The sequence below is a fragment of the Carettochelys insculpta genome, chromosome 22, assembly GCF_033958435.1.
Source record: "Carettochelys insculpta isolate YL-2023 chromosome 22, ASM3395843v1, whole genome shotgun sequence".
NCBI lineage: Eukaryota > Metazoa > Chordata > Testudines > Carettochelyidae > Carettochelys > Carettochelys insculpta.
The window spans coordinates 2096468-2109527 of record NC_134158.1 but is presented as its reverse complement, the minus strand read 5'-3'; the positions used below and the strand labels follow the sequence as shown (position 1 = coordinate 2109527).

Genomic DNA, 13060 nt, shown 5'->3' with positions numbered 1-13060 from the left:
GGGAAGGGCACCGCTCCTGGAAGCACTGCAATACCAGGTCGATGCGTGGAGTGGACGGAGCAAGCCCGTTTCATCTCCCTGTTCCAAAAATCCATTTAATATACAGTTCTCAGATAGAGAACATATCAGATATTAAACTGATAAGAACAGATTAAATGAGTTTTATTGAGGGAATGTTTCAAGTACAGCAAGGAGCATAACAAATTACCATACACAGGGATATATCATCTGAGAAACTAGAACAGGTTATGGAGCTTAATATACAGTAAACAGCATCTTAGTACTTATACAAGAAACCCAACTAGTCTCAGATAGACAAAAAAACACAGTTACAAACAAGAGATAATATAAAATATCGGCCTTTTAACCAATCCCTACCCTGAGAAGAAAAAGGGGAAAATACTTTAAAGTAACAGACAATATAAGATATTGGCCTTTGGATCAATACCCATCCCTAGCAGAAAATCAAAAAAGGGAGTATTTTACAGATACTAGACAATAAACAATATTGGCTTATCGGCCAGTCCCTGAGAAAAAAGAACTCTTTGAACATAAAACTCCCCGACCCATGAAGTAACAGGGAAAATAAAATAAAATTAAATAAAATGAAATAAAAAATAATTAAATAATAAAAAAATTACAATAGGAGAAAAAAATAAAAATAGATAAAATAAGGAAAAAAAAGAAAACACAAAGGCGCTTGGTAATCAGCTGTCAGAATATTGGCGATGGCCCGTGATATGCTCTGTGTAGATGTCCCTGGAACCACCTAATGGCATCGGACACCATCAGCCTGCGCATCATTCGAGCATAATAGCGACTGACCTCGCAGACTTCCAGGACCTCATCATTCAAGGGGTCCCAGGCACCCAGTACCCCCACGAGCAACGCATGGACCTCCACCGAGTAGCCCTGAGACCGCAAGACGTCCGCCAATAGGACATACTTTCGCAGTTTCTTGGCCCGGGCATCGCGGAAGCCCGGCATGCGGTTCTCAAAGAACAGTGTAACATCCACTATAAGAACTTTCTTAGACCCCTCATCCGTCACGATGTTATCGGACTGCAGAAAGCTGTCAGTATCTCTTGATCTATACTTCAGCTGAGCCCGCAAAACACCGAAAAGCAATACAATCTTGTGAAAATTTTACACAGCCCACCCATCTGGACACTTTTCGATGGCATGACGACTCACCTGAATGCAACACGTGAGCATTGCAACAAGATCTTTACAGATCGGCAAGTACACCTGCTCTCTTCATCCTGCAGCTCCTTTCCAGCTGCTCAAAGCAAAACCTCTCCCACCTGATCATTCAGCTTTAAAACGAGTTATTCCACCGGACCTGCGAGCTGCCTCTGTGGTGGCTGTTTCGCTCCCAAAGCGATCACCTAATCTGCATGAAGCCTGTCCCCTCGCTGCAGCGTGCTGACGCCATCGAGCTGTTAACCCTGGATGGACTGCAGAACCAAAACAAAAAGCAGTCAAGTAGCACTTTAAAGACTAGCAAAAGAATTTGGAAACCTTCTGTTCATGCCACATGCCTGCCAGAAGGGCCGGGTTCAACTCTTGTGGGGTTTTCCTGTCAAGGATACAACCAACCGGCTCGAGCCCCCACCCAGTGGCCTGGGACAATTTCACCCCCATGCGGGGTGCCTGAAAGGCGGTTCTCCCCCCTCGCAAGCACAGAGTCTGAGATAGAAATGGCTTGTTTAATGACCATAACCTACCCCGCGGTTACAGTGACAGATGCAGTATATCTAAGCAAAGAAGAGACAAACCCCCTTTACCCAGCTACCATCCCCGTATGCAGTAGAACCCAGTCTCTTGCTGGGGCTCTTGGCCCTTTACCCCATACACACAGTTACAGGGTGTACCTTCTGCAGTGCAGTCCCAAACCCAAAGCCCACAGATACATTACCAGGGCAGTATCAGCTGTCCACTTGTCTGCAGCCTCCCCTTGCTGCCACAAGCCACCCACCCTCGTCTGAGGGGCTTCCTACCAGCCTCCCCCTGTCATCCACCACCACTCCTACCAGCCACCCACCATGGTTCCCAACCCCACTGCTTGGGCTCCCGCAAAGGCAGAACTCTCCGATGTTAGTTCAGCATGGCCTCAGCTGCCGCTTTGGCATTAGAGCTTCTAGTATACCTCATATAGGTTCTTATAAACATCCTACTAGCCAGGTTTATTTTTCAACAGTGATGAAGGACTAAGCAAGCCAGACTTAGAGCTAGAAGGCCAAAGTACTCACCAAGCTGGCTTAACCACTGCACCTCCAGTTTTTTCTTACAAGTCTTTAAACCAGGGAGCCCCGTGTAATCAATGTCTGATGCAGCGATGGCGACTGCCCTGTCCCCCACAACAACCCAGAGCCTTGGGGAGGTCTCACAGCTCCCACACTGAGTGTCAGCATAAATTGTGGTTTCACAACGAGGTGTTTACAAGGGAGCAGATCTCAGGGCTGACTCGCTCCCCACGAGGCTTTGCCTGGCAGGTGTCACACACGCGCCCTTTGCATTCCCATGCAGATGAGCTCTGGCAGACACACCCCTCCCAGCCTGCAGCAGCGTTGCGTTCCCGCCGCCGCACCCCCCACACGTGTGACTCTTCCCAGCGCTGCAGGACGCGGGTGTGTGTCAGGGACGGACAGGGGCTGGGAACTGAAAAGGGGGTTTCACACACGGGGGTCTCCGCACTGGGACAGGTACAAAGCGGGGCCGCTGCGAGGGTCGGGGCACAAGACGCCCCCAAGCGGTGCCCGGTGACAGCGCCCCCGGCTGCGGGCGGGCGGGCGGAGAGAAGAGCCGCCCCTGACACGGGCAATCCGGGCTGGGGGCGGGAGGGGGGGAGGAAGGGGCCCGGAGGGGAACTGACCCCAGCCCAGGAAATCTGCCCTCCTGGGGACCACGTGGGGCACAGAACAAACTCCCGCGGGGCAACCACAGACACGGGCCGGGACGAGCTGCTGGGGCCGGACTGACGGGGCGAGGGGGCGGGACCGGGCCGGGGCGAGGGGCGGGGCCAGCACAGACTCGCTCCCCTCTGCGGCTGTGGGGAGGCTGCGCGCAGCGCTGGGGCGGGGCGGGGTGAAGGGCAGGAATGACTCAGAGCAACAGCGATGCGCGGCGGGAGACCAGTGCGGAGCCGGGCGAAGAACTCGAGCTGGGCAGCTCAGCCAATGGGAGCGGAGCGGGGCAGGGCTGACAGGCAGCTCGGCCAATGGGAGTGGGGGACAGGGCTGACAGGCAGCTCGGCCAATGGGAGCGGGGGGCGGGAAGAGGCGGGACACACAGGACGAGCCCTTGGCAGGTTCGATGCAGGGACCCCTTCCCAACTGCTGCTCGCCCCTGACGCAGCCCGCGGTCGGGGGGGTGGATGTCGCTGGAGCTACGAGCGGCCACTGATCCGTCTCCCGCAGGCGCAGAGCCAGGCCGGGGGCAGCCGCCTGCTCCGGACAGTTTTACCCGCACAGCCTGTGAGTGGGACAAACCCCACCCACATCTGCCCCCACCGCAGCCCGCCCCTGCCTCACCCTTGCGTCACTTCCCCTCTCACCCCCTCCCTCCTGCGTCACTTCCTCTACGTCCTTCACCTTCTCCTTTCAGGACGTCATTTCCTAGGAGCCAGTTTCCTGCCGCTGCCCGGAGGTTGGCCCCCCCCGCCTCAGCTGGGAGCCGCCGCCAGGTGAGGGGGGGCCCGGCCGGGCCGGGAAGTGGCTCCGCCCCCCCCCGTTTGTCTCTCGGACGCTCCGTGCGGGGCCCCCCCGCCCCAGCCCCTCCCCTGGTCCCGGCCGGGCCGCCCCGTTCTCCGGCAGCGGCGCCTGGTTCGCCTCCTGCTGCGGCGGCTCGCGGCGCTGGGCCCCGCGGGGAGCAAAGAGGCGCCGCCCCAGCGCCCCGCACTCGCCCCCGCCCGGCTCCGGGGCGCCCGGGGAGGGGGCGGGGGCGCCCGGGGGGGGCTGTGACTCGGGGCCGGTTTTCGCTCCTGGCTCCACTCGCACCTCCAGGCGGAGTCTCCGGGCGGCGCCCGCGGGCTCTGCACCCCGCAGGGACCAGTGGGTGCTGGGGGCTCTGTGCTCGGTTCTCCCCCAGCTCCCTTGTTTTCGCCCCAGGGCCTCTGCCCCCCCCTGGTTTTCTTCTCCCTTGTCCCCCTCAGTGATTTGGGGCCCTGAGTCCATTGCACCCCCCCCCCCGCAGGGGATCTGAGAGCTCTGGGTGGGCTTGTGTCCCCCACCCCCCGGTTCCCCAGTGGGGCCGGGCGCTCGTCGCACGGTGCCTGTGCTCCCCTGCGGTGCAGTTCAGTGACCCTCATTGTCCCTTCAGCTGCTCCCTTCCTCCGGGCTTGTCCCCGTGGGGTGTCACTAACCACGTGACGTTTCCGTGGGACACACTCCAGTGCGCAGCAGTGCTGGGGCTCAGGCCGCGTCCGGAGAGAAACGAGGACGGATTTGGGATCTGACTTGTGCGAGGCGGTTCTGTGAGACTCGAGCGTTTCCCCAAATGTGCGTGTGCAGCGCGTGTGCCCCAGGGAGCGAGTGTGGGGAGCCGGGGGATGCGGAGCGGCTTCCAGCCCCGTCTGAAGTGTCTCCATTGCGCTTTTCCCCTGCCAGGTGCAGAGCCCCCATGTCTGGCTCCAGCGCAGCCCCGGACCTGCAGAGACAGAGCGAGGACATGGCGGTGGCGGAGAAGGTGACCTTGGAGGAGGTGGCTGTGTGTTTCTCCCAGGAGGAATGGGGGCTGCTGGCCCCGGGGCAGAGAGCCCTCTACAGGGAGGTGATGCAGGAGAATTACCAGACCGTGCGCTGGCTGGGTGAGGAGTCCTGTCCCCGGGGGTGTCACAGGCTGTGTGGGCTTCGCAGCAGCTGGGTTGGCTTTGGTTCAGGGTCACTCCCTGTTCCCAATGTCAGGAGTGTGAGCCCCAGGAATCACTGGGTCCCCTGTGAGAGACTGTTCCCTCCACAGCCCCTCCCAGGGGAAGCAGGTTCAGGAACATGGCAGTGATGCTGCTCTTCCCACAGCCCAGGTCTCCATGTGCTTCCCACCATCTGCCTTGTCTGGAGGTGTGAGTGGAGGGGCGCTGGCAGGAGCGGCGGGTACCAGAGCTGTAGGGCTGGGTCCGGTTGCTCTGAGTCCCTGCAGGGTACCCCTGGGGCCAGTTTGCTGCACCCCTGCTGGCTTTTACCATTTAGGGCGAGTTCTTGAATAATGAAACACAAACTTCCACACAGGCGCACCAGCTCTCCCATGTACAGTAGATTGCTTTCTTGGGAGTCACTGGTGGGAACCAGACACAGGACAAACCAGTTACGAGTAACATGTGCCTGAGTTGGGATTCAGTGTCACTCCCCGTAGGTCTCATAACACACCTCATCCAGCGTCCTCAGCCTTCATCGATATTGGGGGGTTTTGAAGATGGTTGGGAGGTGCCCAGTTAGGTCATGTGACACCGAGTGGGGCTAAACCTAGGCCGTGAGTAGTCACGTTGTGAAGGCAAAAGCTCAGCTCGAATCTCAGCTCGAATCTCAACAGGAGTTTGCAGGAGAGGCAGAGAGGGGGGCTATAACTAACCCCTCCAGCCGCACTTCTGCCAGTTGCCTTCCTGCACCAAGGGAAACAGCACCGTGTGCAGCTGGAAAGTGAGTCAGCAGCAAGCCTGTGCTGCAGGAGGAAAGTGTCAAATCACGCAGAGAAGCTGCTGCTGGCAGAGTAGAACTGAGGCAGTTGAGGGGGTGCCCAGCTGCAATAACAGCCACATCCCCCAGAGAGCAGCACAGCCACACACCGCCATGGCTGGCTGCAGGAGCAGCAGCTCTTGTGGGTCGCTGGTAGGGCCCACCCAGCAACAGGCAGGCAGGGGCCGCAGAGCAGGAGCCTGGGCAGGATCTGAAGCAGCCAGCCCAGGACTCACCTCACTGCTCAGACAACTTCCTCTGCCTCCTGCTGATTCAAGTAGCGCATCAGAGCCAAAGAGCCAGAGGAACCAGGCCCCAGCCAGGAGCTTTGAGGACAGAGCTCTTGTGGAGCCAGAGCTCTGCCAGAGCCTTTCTCTCCAAGTTCTAGTGACCTGCCATGTGGCAGCTGCAGTCTGAGCCCTGCCTGGGGCCTCGGTTTCGGCCCTACCAGCCCTCACAGAGCTCGCGTTTTGAGTCGAGCAAAAACACAGAGAAGTCCTGTGGCACCTTATAGACTAACGGATTTTCTGGGGCATCAGCTTTTGTGGGCAAAGGCCCAATTCACCACATGCACCACGTGGAAATTCCAGAGGTCAGTAAAAATATACAGGCACAAGAAAAGGAGGGAGACCCACTCAAAAAGAAGGCCGGAGTCAGTGAGAGCAATTCAGTCATGGAGGTTGTGGCGATGTGAACAGCCAGAGTAGAGAAACTCCTTTTCAACTTGGCCAGCTGGTCCTGGTCTTTGTTCAGTCTTAAATGGATGGTGTCACATTTGCAAGTGAACTGCAGCTCTGCAGTTGCTCTTTGAGGTCTGCTTTTGACATTTTTGCATTGCAGGATGGCTACTTTTAAATCTGCTCCTGAGCATCCCGGGAGGTTTTGTATGTTACCATTCCTGATATCTTATTTGCATCCATTTATTCTTTTACGTAGAGACTGTCCAGTTTAGATGTGCAGGTGAATAAGCCCCGCTGGTTCAAATAAAATTAAAATATAAGTGGAGTTACGCGTCTCCTAGAACTGGAAGGGACCTCGAGAGGTTATCTAAGTCCAGTCCCCTGCCCTCTTGGCAGGACCAAGCACTGTCTGTGGCATCTACTTCCCCAATTGCTAAATAGCCTCGTCAAGGATTGAACTCACAACCCCGGTTTAGCAGGTGTGGTGGTGTCATTGGTGGGTAGAGTTGGCACTGAGGTTTGTCGAAAGGTTTGGTTTGTGATTTACAGTGTTGTGGTCTATACTTGCTGGTGAGAATTTGTTTAAGGTTGGCAGGGTGGCCGCAGACAAGAACAGCCCTGCCTCCCAAGGTCTGTGAGAGTGAGGGATCATTGTCCAGGATGGGTTGTAGGTCATGGATGTTGCACTGGAGTGGCTTTAGTTGGGGGCTGCAGCTCATGGCCAGTGGTGTTCTGTTGTTTTCTTTGCTGGGCCTGTCTTGTAGCAGGTGGCTTCTGGGTACACGTCTGGCTCGGTCCGTCTGTTGTAGTTTCAGGAGAGCTTGGTAAAGGTCTTGAAGGTGTTTGTCTCTGTCTGAGGTATTGGAGCAAACGTGGTTGTACCTTTAGTGCTTGGCTGTAAACAGTGGATCGTGTGGTGTGCCCTGGATGGAAGCTGGAGGCATGGAGGTAGCATAGCGGTCCTGGGGTTTCTGGTGTAGGGTTGTGTTAATCTGACCATCACTTATGTTCACAGTAGTGTCCAGGAAGTGGATCTCTTGTGTGGACGGTTCCAGGCTGAGGTTCTGGGTGGTTTGGAAACTGTCAAAATCACAGTGAACTCTTCAAGAGCCTCTTTCTTATGGGTCCAGACGATGATGATGTCATGAATGTGGCTCAAGTAGAGGAGGGGCGCCAGGGGTCGAGAGCTGAGGACGTTGTTCCAGGTCAGCCATAAACATGTTGGCACAGTGTGGGGCCAGGCAGGTGCCCATTGCAGTGCCACTGATTTGAAGGTATAAATTGTCCTCAAATCTGAAGTACTTGTGGGTGAGGACAAAGTCACAAAGCTCCACCACCACTTGTGCTGTGGCATCATCAGGGATACTGTTCCAAACGGCTTGAAGTCCATCTTCACGTGGGTATTTTTGTGAAAGGGACCTCGACATCCGTGGTGGCCAGGATGGTGGTTTCAGGAAGATCACCAGTGCACAGCAGTTTCCTGAGGAAGTCGGTGGTGTTTCAAAGATAGCTAGGAGTGCTGGTACAATAAGGTCTGAGTCGAGAGTCCCCATAGCTGGACAAGGCTGCAATGAGAGTGCCAATGCCTGAGCTGATGGTGCCTCCAGAATGTCGAGATTTTATGGATCTTGGGGCTCTGGGGTGTGTCTGTGCAGATCTGTTCCTGCGCTTTTGTCAGGAGTGTCTTGAGAAGACGGTGCAGTTTCTGTGTGTGCTGCTCAGGGGGATCAGAGGACAGTAGCCTGTAGAAGGTGGTATTGGAGAGCTGCCTGGGAGTCTCCTTTTCATGGTCTGACCTATTCATGATGACAACAGCAGCTCCTTTGCCAGCCTCTTGGATGACAGCGCCAGAGCTGTTTCTGAGGCTGTGGGTGACATTGCATTCCACACGGCTGAGGTCATGGGATAAGCAATGTCACTTTGCCACAATTTCTGCCTGCGCACAGAAGCGGAAGCGCTCTAGGTATAGATCCAGTCTGTCGTTTTGATTGCCAGGAAGGATTCCATGCAGAATTCTTCTTCTTGTACTCGAGGTGTGATGGTGCCTGTAGGGCTGTTCAGAGTCTTGTTGAAAGTATTCCTGGCAAAACTGGGGCAGGGTTCCAGATCCCCACAGAACTGTGTCATGTTGTGGGGCTGGTGGGGCACAAAGAGAATCTCTTAGATAGCACAGACTCCTCTGCCAGGCTGTGTGTGTAGTTGGATAGATTGACAATGTTGCTGGGTGAGTTAAAGGCACCACTACTGTGGCCCCATGCGGCAAGTAGGAGGTTAGAGAGTTTACAGTCCTGCAGAGAAGAGCAGTGTGGGCTGTAACTCTCCTGTCTCCTTTCAGTAAAGTCCAGCCACCTGGGCGTTTTTGTGGAAGGTTGTTTTTTTAGGAGAGTCTCCAGAGTTGAGAGCTCCTTGTGATGTTTCCCTGTTCGCTGCACAGGAAGCTGAACAGGTGGTTCCTCAGGTCTGTAGGAGTGTGTGACCAATCTCTCGACACAGTCCCTGCAGTGTGTCGGTTGCAGTGAGTGTTTCACCTTCAGTCCGTTCGGTGGGACGTCCATCCATTTGCACTTGGCGAGGAAGATGGTGTCTGTATCTGTGCAGGTTCTCTCATGGGTTTGATGGATTCCCGCTCCACGTGGCTAAATTCGGGGCCTGCCTGGTGCCAGGCATTGGGCATAGCTGTGTTAGTTTTATCCACAAAAACAAACCCAAATCGAGTGTCTTGTTTGAGTTGAGTGGCCCTGTCCTGCCCTGGGATGTGGGAGATGGAGCAGGTCAAGAAGGGAGGCTGAGTTGTACCCTTGTGAGTGCAGCAGGATTTCCCAAAGCTGATGTGATCTCCTGGGTGGAGCGAGGGGAGGCGCTGTGGGTCCCAGATCTCCAGGGCGCTGAGAAAGGGGAGATCATCAGTGCCCCACACACAGGTGAGCAGTGAGCTAAAGTGACTCAGAAACCGATTTCCGTGTTCTCCGAGATGTCACTTGGGCTTTTTCATCCAGATGGACTGACCCTTCAGCCTGTCATCAGCTCCAGCCAGAGGGTGGGAGCAGGGCTGGGGTCCCTCCTCTGGGGAAGGGTTGTGAGGACGGAGGAGCAGCTCAGTTCACGTTATTTCAATCTTTCCATCAGCTGTTGGCTGCGTTCCCCCTTTTCTGTTCCCTTTCTGAGTTTTTCTTTCAGCTCAGTGCACAGAGTGACACTGTCTGGTTCTCTCTGTGTCCCAGCAGGTGAGGTGATGCTGCTCAAGAATGACGAGGAGAATCTTCAGCTGGAAGAACCAGAGCAAGTGGCCTCCTGTGGGATGTTCCTGGGAAGCTCTGAAGGTCGTGTTTCTCAGAGTCCTGAGCACAGAGAGACCTGTGAGAGTCAGCGTAGCCCAGAAAGGCAGCAGGGAAACCATGCAGGGGAGGGGCAGGATAACTCCAGCCATGGAAGCAGAGGTGTGAGAAACACTAAAGAGAGCGAACAACAGAAAACCTGTGGGAAAAGCTTCAGTCTTAACAGTCATTGTAACATCCACACAGGAGAGAAGCCCAATATCTGCCCTGACTGTGGGAGAAGCTTCCAGCTGCACTCAGGTCTTATTAATCATCAGAGAACCCACACTGGAGAGAAACCCTTCCACTGCTCTGACTGTGGGAAAAGCTTCTCATGGTCCTCAAGTCTTAAAAGTCATTGCATCACCCACACAGGAGAGAGACCTTATAACTGCTCTGACTGTGGGAAAAGGTTCAGACACAGGTCACACCTTGTTAATCATAGGAGAATTCACACAGGAGAGAAACCCTTCAACTGCTCTGAGTGTGGGAAAAGCTTTCGTCGGAGGCCAAGCCTTGTTGCTCATCAGAGAATCCACACAGGAGAGAGACCCTTCAGCTGCTCTGACTGTGGGAAAAGCTTTTGTTGGCGCTCAGCTCTTATTGCTCATCAGAGGACCCACACAGGAGAGAAACCCTTCCACTGCTCTGACTGTGGGAAAAGCTTTCGGCAACACTGAAACCTTCACACTCATCAGATGATTCACAGACGAGAGAAACCCTATCACTGTACTGCCTGTGGGAAAAGCTTCAACAGGAGTGCAAACCTGGTCAGACATCAGAGTATCCACAGAGAGGAGAAACCCTTCAACTGCTCTGAGTGCGGGAGATGCTTCAGTGATGTTTCTGGCCTTGATCAACATCTGAGAATCCACACCCGGGGAAAACCCTTTCTCTGCTCTGATTGCGGGAAAAGTTTCAGTCAACACTCATATCTTGTTCAGCATCAGAAAACCCACACGGGGGACAAACCCTTCTGCTGCTCTGACTGTGGCAAAAGCTTCTTATGGCACTCAAGCCTTAAAAGTCACTGCAGAATCCACACAGAGGAGAGACCTTATAACTGCCCTGACTGTGGCAAAAGGTTCAGAAATAGGTCAAACCTTGTTAATCATAGGAGAAGCCACACAGGAGAGAAACCCTTCATCTGCTCTGAGTGTGGGGAAAGCTTTGGTGAGAAGTCAAACCTTGTTGCTCATCACAGAATCCACACAGGAGAGAAACCCTTCAACTGCTCTGTTTGTGGGAAAAGCTTTCGTCGGCGCTCAGATCTTATATATCATCAGAGAACCCACACTGGAGAGAAACCCTTCCACTGCTCTGACTGTGGGAGAAGCTTCTCATGCTCCTCAAGTCTAAAAAGTCATTGCAGAATCCACACAGGAGAGAGACCTTATAGCTGCTGTGACTGTGGGAAAAGGTTCACACAGAGGTCAAACCTTGTTAAACATAGGAGAACCCACACAGGACAGAAATCCTTCACCTGCTCCAACTGTGGGAAAAGCTTTTGTCAGCTCTCAAATCTTATTCGTCATCAGAGAACCCACACTGGAGGGAAACCTTTCAGCTGATCTGACTGTGGGAAAAGCTTTTGTCAGCTCTCAAATCTTACAGATCAGAGAACCCAGAGCAAAGAGGAACCTTTCAGCTGTTCTGTGTGTGGGACAAGTTTCGGGAACACTCGCGCCTTGTCAATCATCAGAGAGCTCACAGAAGAGAGAAACCCAATGACTGCACTCACATGGGTAACCTTCAGTGGCTGCTTGGACATTATTGATCATCAGAGAATTCACACAGGAGAGAAATCCGGTAACTCTCTTTGTCACTATTTTTGAAGCTGGGCCACTGGGCAAAAAAAGTCAGTGAGAACCCCATGAACTACCACAATGCTTCTCATTCCTCAAGGGTGTGGTGTTATGGAGCCATTCAAGGAACTAAAATAAAGTCTACTCCTTCCTACATTAACCTCTGCTCCTTTATAAAAACTGGACACGCTGGAGTTTGTTCGGAACCTCAACTTGATGAATTTTTGTTGTCTTTTTTTAATTAAATAAATTGAAAATGCTTCACTTGAGTTGTTGCTCTAGGTGTGTCTGGAGAGGAGGGGGTCAGTGCATGGGGACTCTGGAGAGAGACCATTGTCCTAGCCCACTGTCACCGCAGCAGCTTTGGGCCCAAATGAGATCCATCTCTACTTGGCTGCTGCAGCTCCAGCAGGTACACCCAGGGGACCGGTGTATGTCCCCCACCTGGGGCAGGGCCAGGGTCATCAGTCCGCTGTACTGCCCAGCCAGAGAGGAATGCAGCAAATGTGCACTTTCTCCTCACTCCCTGGTGGAGGGGAACAGCCAACCATGTCCCTGTACAAACTTAGAGGGGAGGGAGCTGCAGCTGTCCCCAAGGGCATCTGGAGGTGGGATGCTCACGGCTGGGACAGGCCTCGGTGGGGCTGAGGGTGCATCCCCAGCCAACCCCTTTCTTGTGTGGTGGTTGTCTGTTTTCTATGTGATCATAGAATCATAGAACAATAGAGCTGGAAGAGACCTAAAAAGACATCAAGTCCACCCCCTGCCCAAGGCAGGACCAAACCCATCAGATCAGCCCTGCCAGTGCTCTGTTGAGGCGAGACTCAAACACCTCCGGGATGGAGACTCCACTACTTCCCTGCGTAGACGATTCCAATGCTTCACCACCCTCCTAGTGAAAAAGTTTTTCCTAATGTTCAACCTGGACCTTCCCAACCGCAACTTAAGACCATTGATCCGTGTTCTGCCATCGGTGACCATGGGGAACAGCCTTTCTCCAGCCTCTTTGCAACCTCCCTTCAGTAAGTTGAAGGCTGTTATCAAGTCCCCCCTCAGTCTTCTCTTCTGCAGACTAAACAGACCCAACTGCCTCAACCTTTCTTCATAGGTCATATGCTCCAGCCCCCGAATTATTTTGGTCAACCTTTGCTGGACCCTCTCCAGTGTGTCCATGTCCTTCCTTTATTTTGGGGCCCAGAACAGGACACAGTACTCCAGATGTGGCCTCACCAAAGCCAAATAAAGAGGAATAATCACTTCTCTGGATCTACTGGCAACGCTCCTCTTGATGCCATTCGCCTTCTTGGCTACAGCAGCACAGTGTTGACTCATGTCCAGCTTCTCATCCACGACAGCTCCCAGGTCCTTTTCTGCAGAGCTACTACTAAGCCAGTCTGACCCCAGCCTGTAATAATGCTTGGGATTCTTCCAGTCCAAGTGAAGGACTCTGCACTTGTCCTTATTGAACCTCATCAGATTTCTTGTGGCCCAGTCTTCCAGTTTATCTAAGTCACTGTGGACCCTGTCCCTACCCTCCAGCCTATCTACCTCTCCCCCTCGCTTAGTGTCATCCGCAAATTTGCTGAGGGTGC

General features: G+C 54.0%; 1 protein-coding gene and 1 pseudogene across 1 annotated transcript; one reads left to right on the top strand and one right to left on the bottom strand.

Moving 5' to 3' along the window:
• Nucleotides 1-174, bottom strand: LOC142025343 (U2 spliceosomal RNA; annotated as a pseudogene).
• Nucleotides 175-4751: 4577 nt separating this feature from the next.
• On the top strand, nucleotides 4752-11689 carry LOC142024807 (uncharacterized). The gene is given in 2 exon segments (XM_075017051.1): nucleotides 4752-4807; nucleotides 9574-11689. Coding segments are annotated over 2 exon segments (1695 nt in total). The 5' UTR covers nucleotides 4752-4773; the 3' UTR covers nucleotides 11235-11689.
• Nucleotides 11690-13060: the final 1371 nt, after the last annotated feature.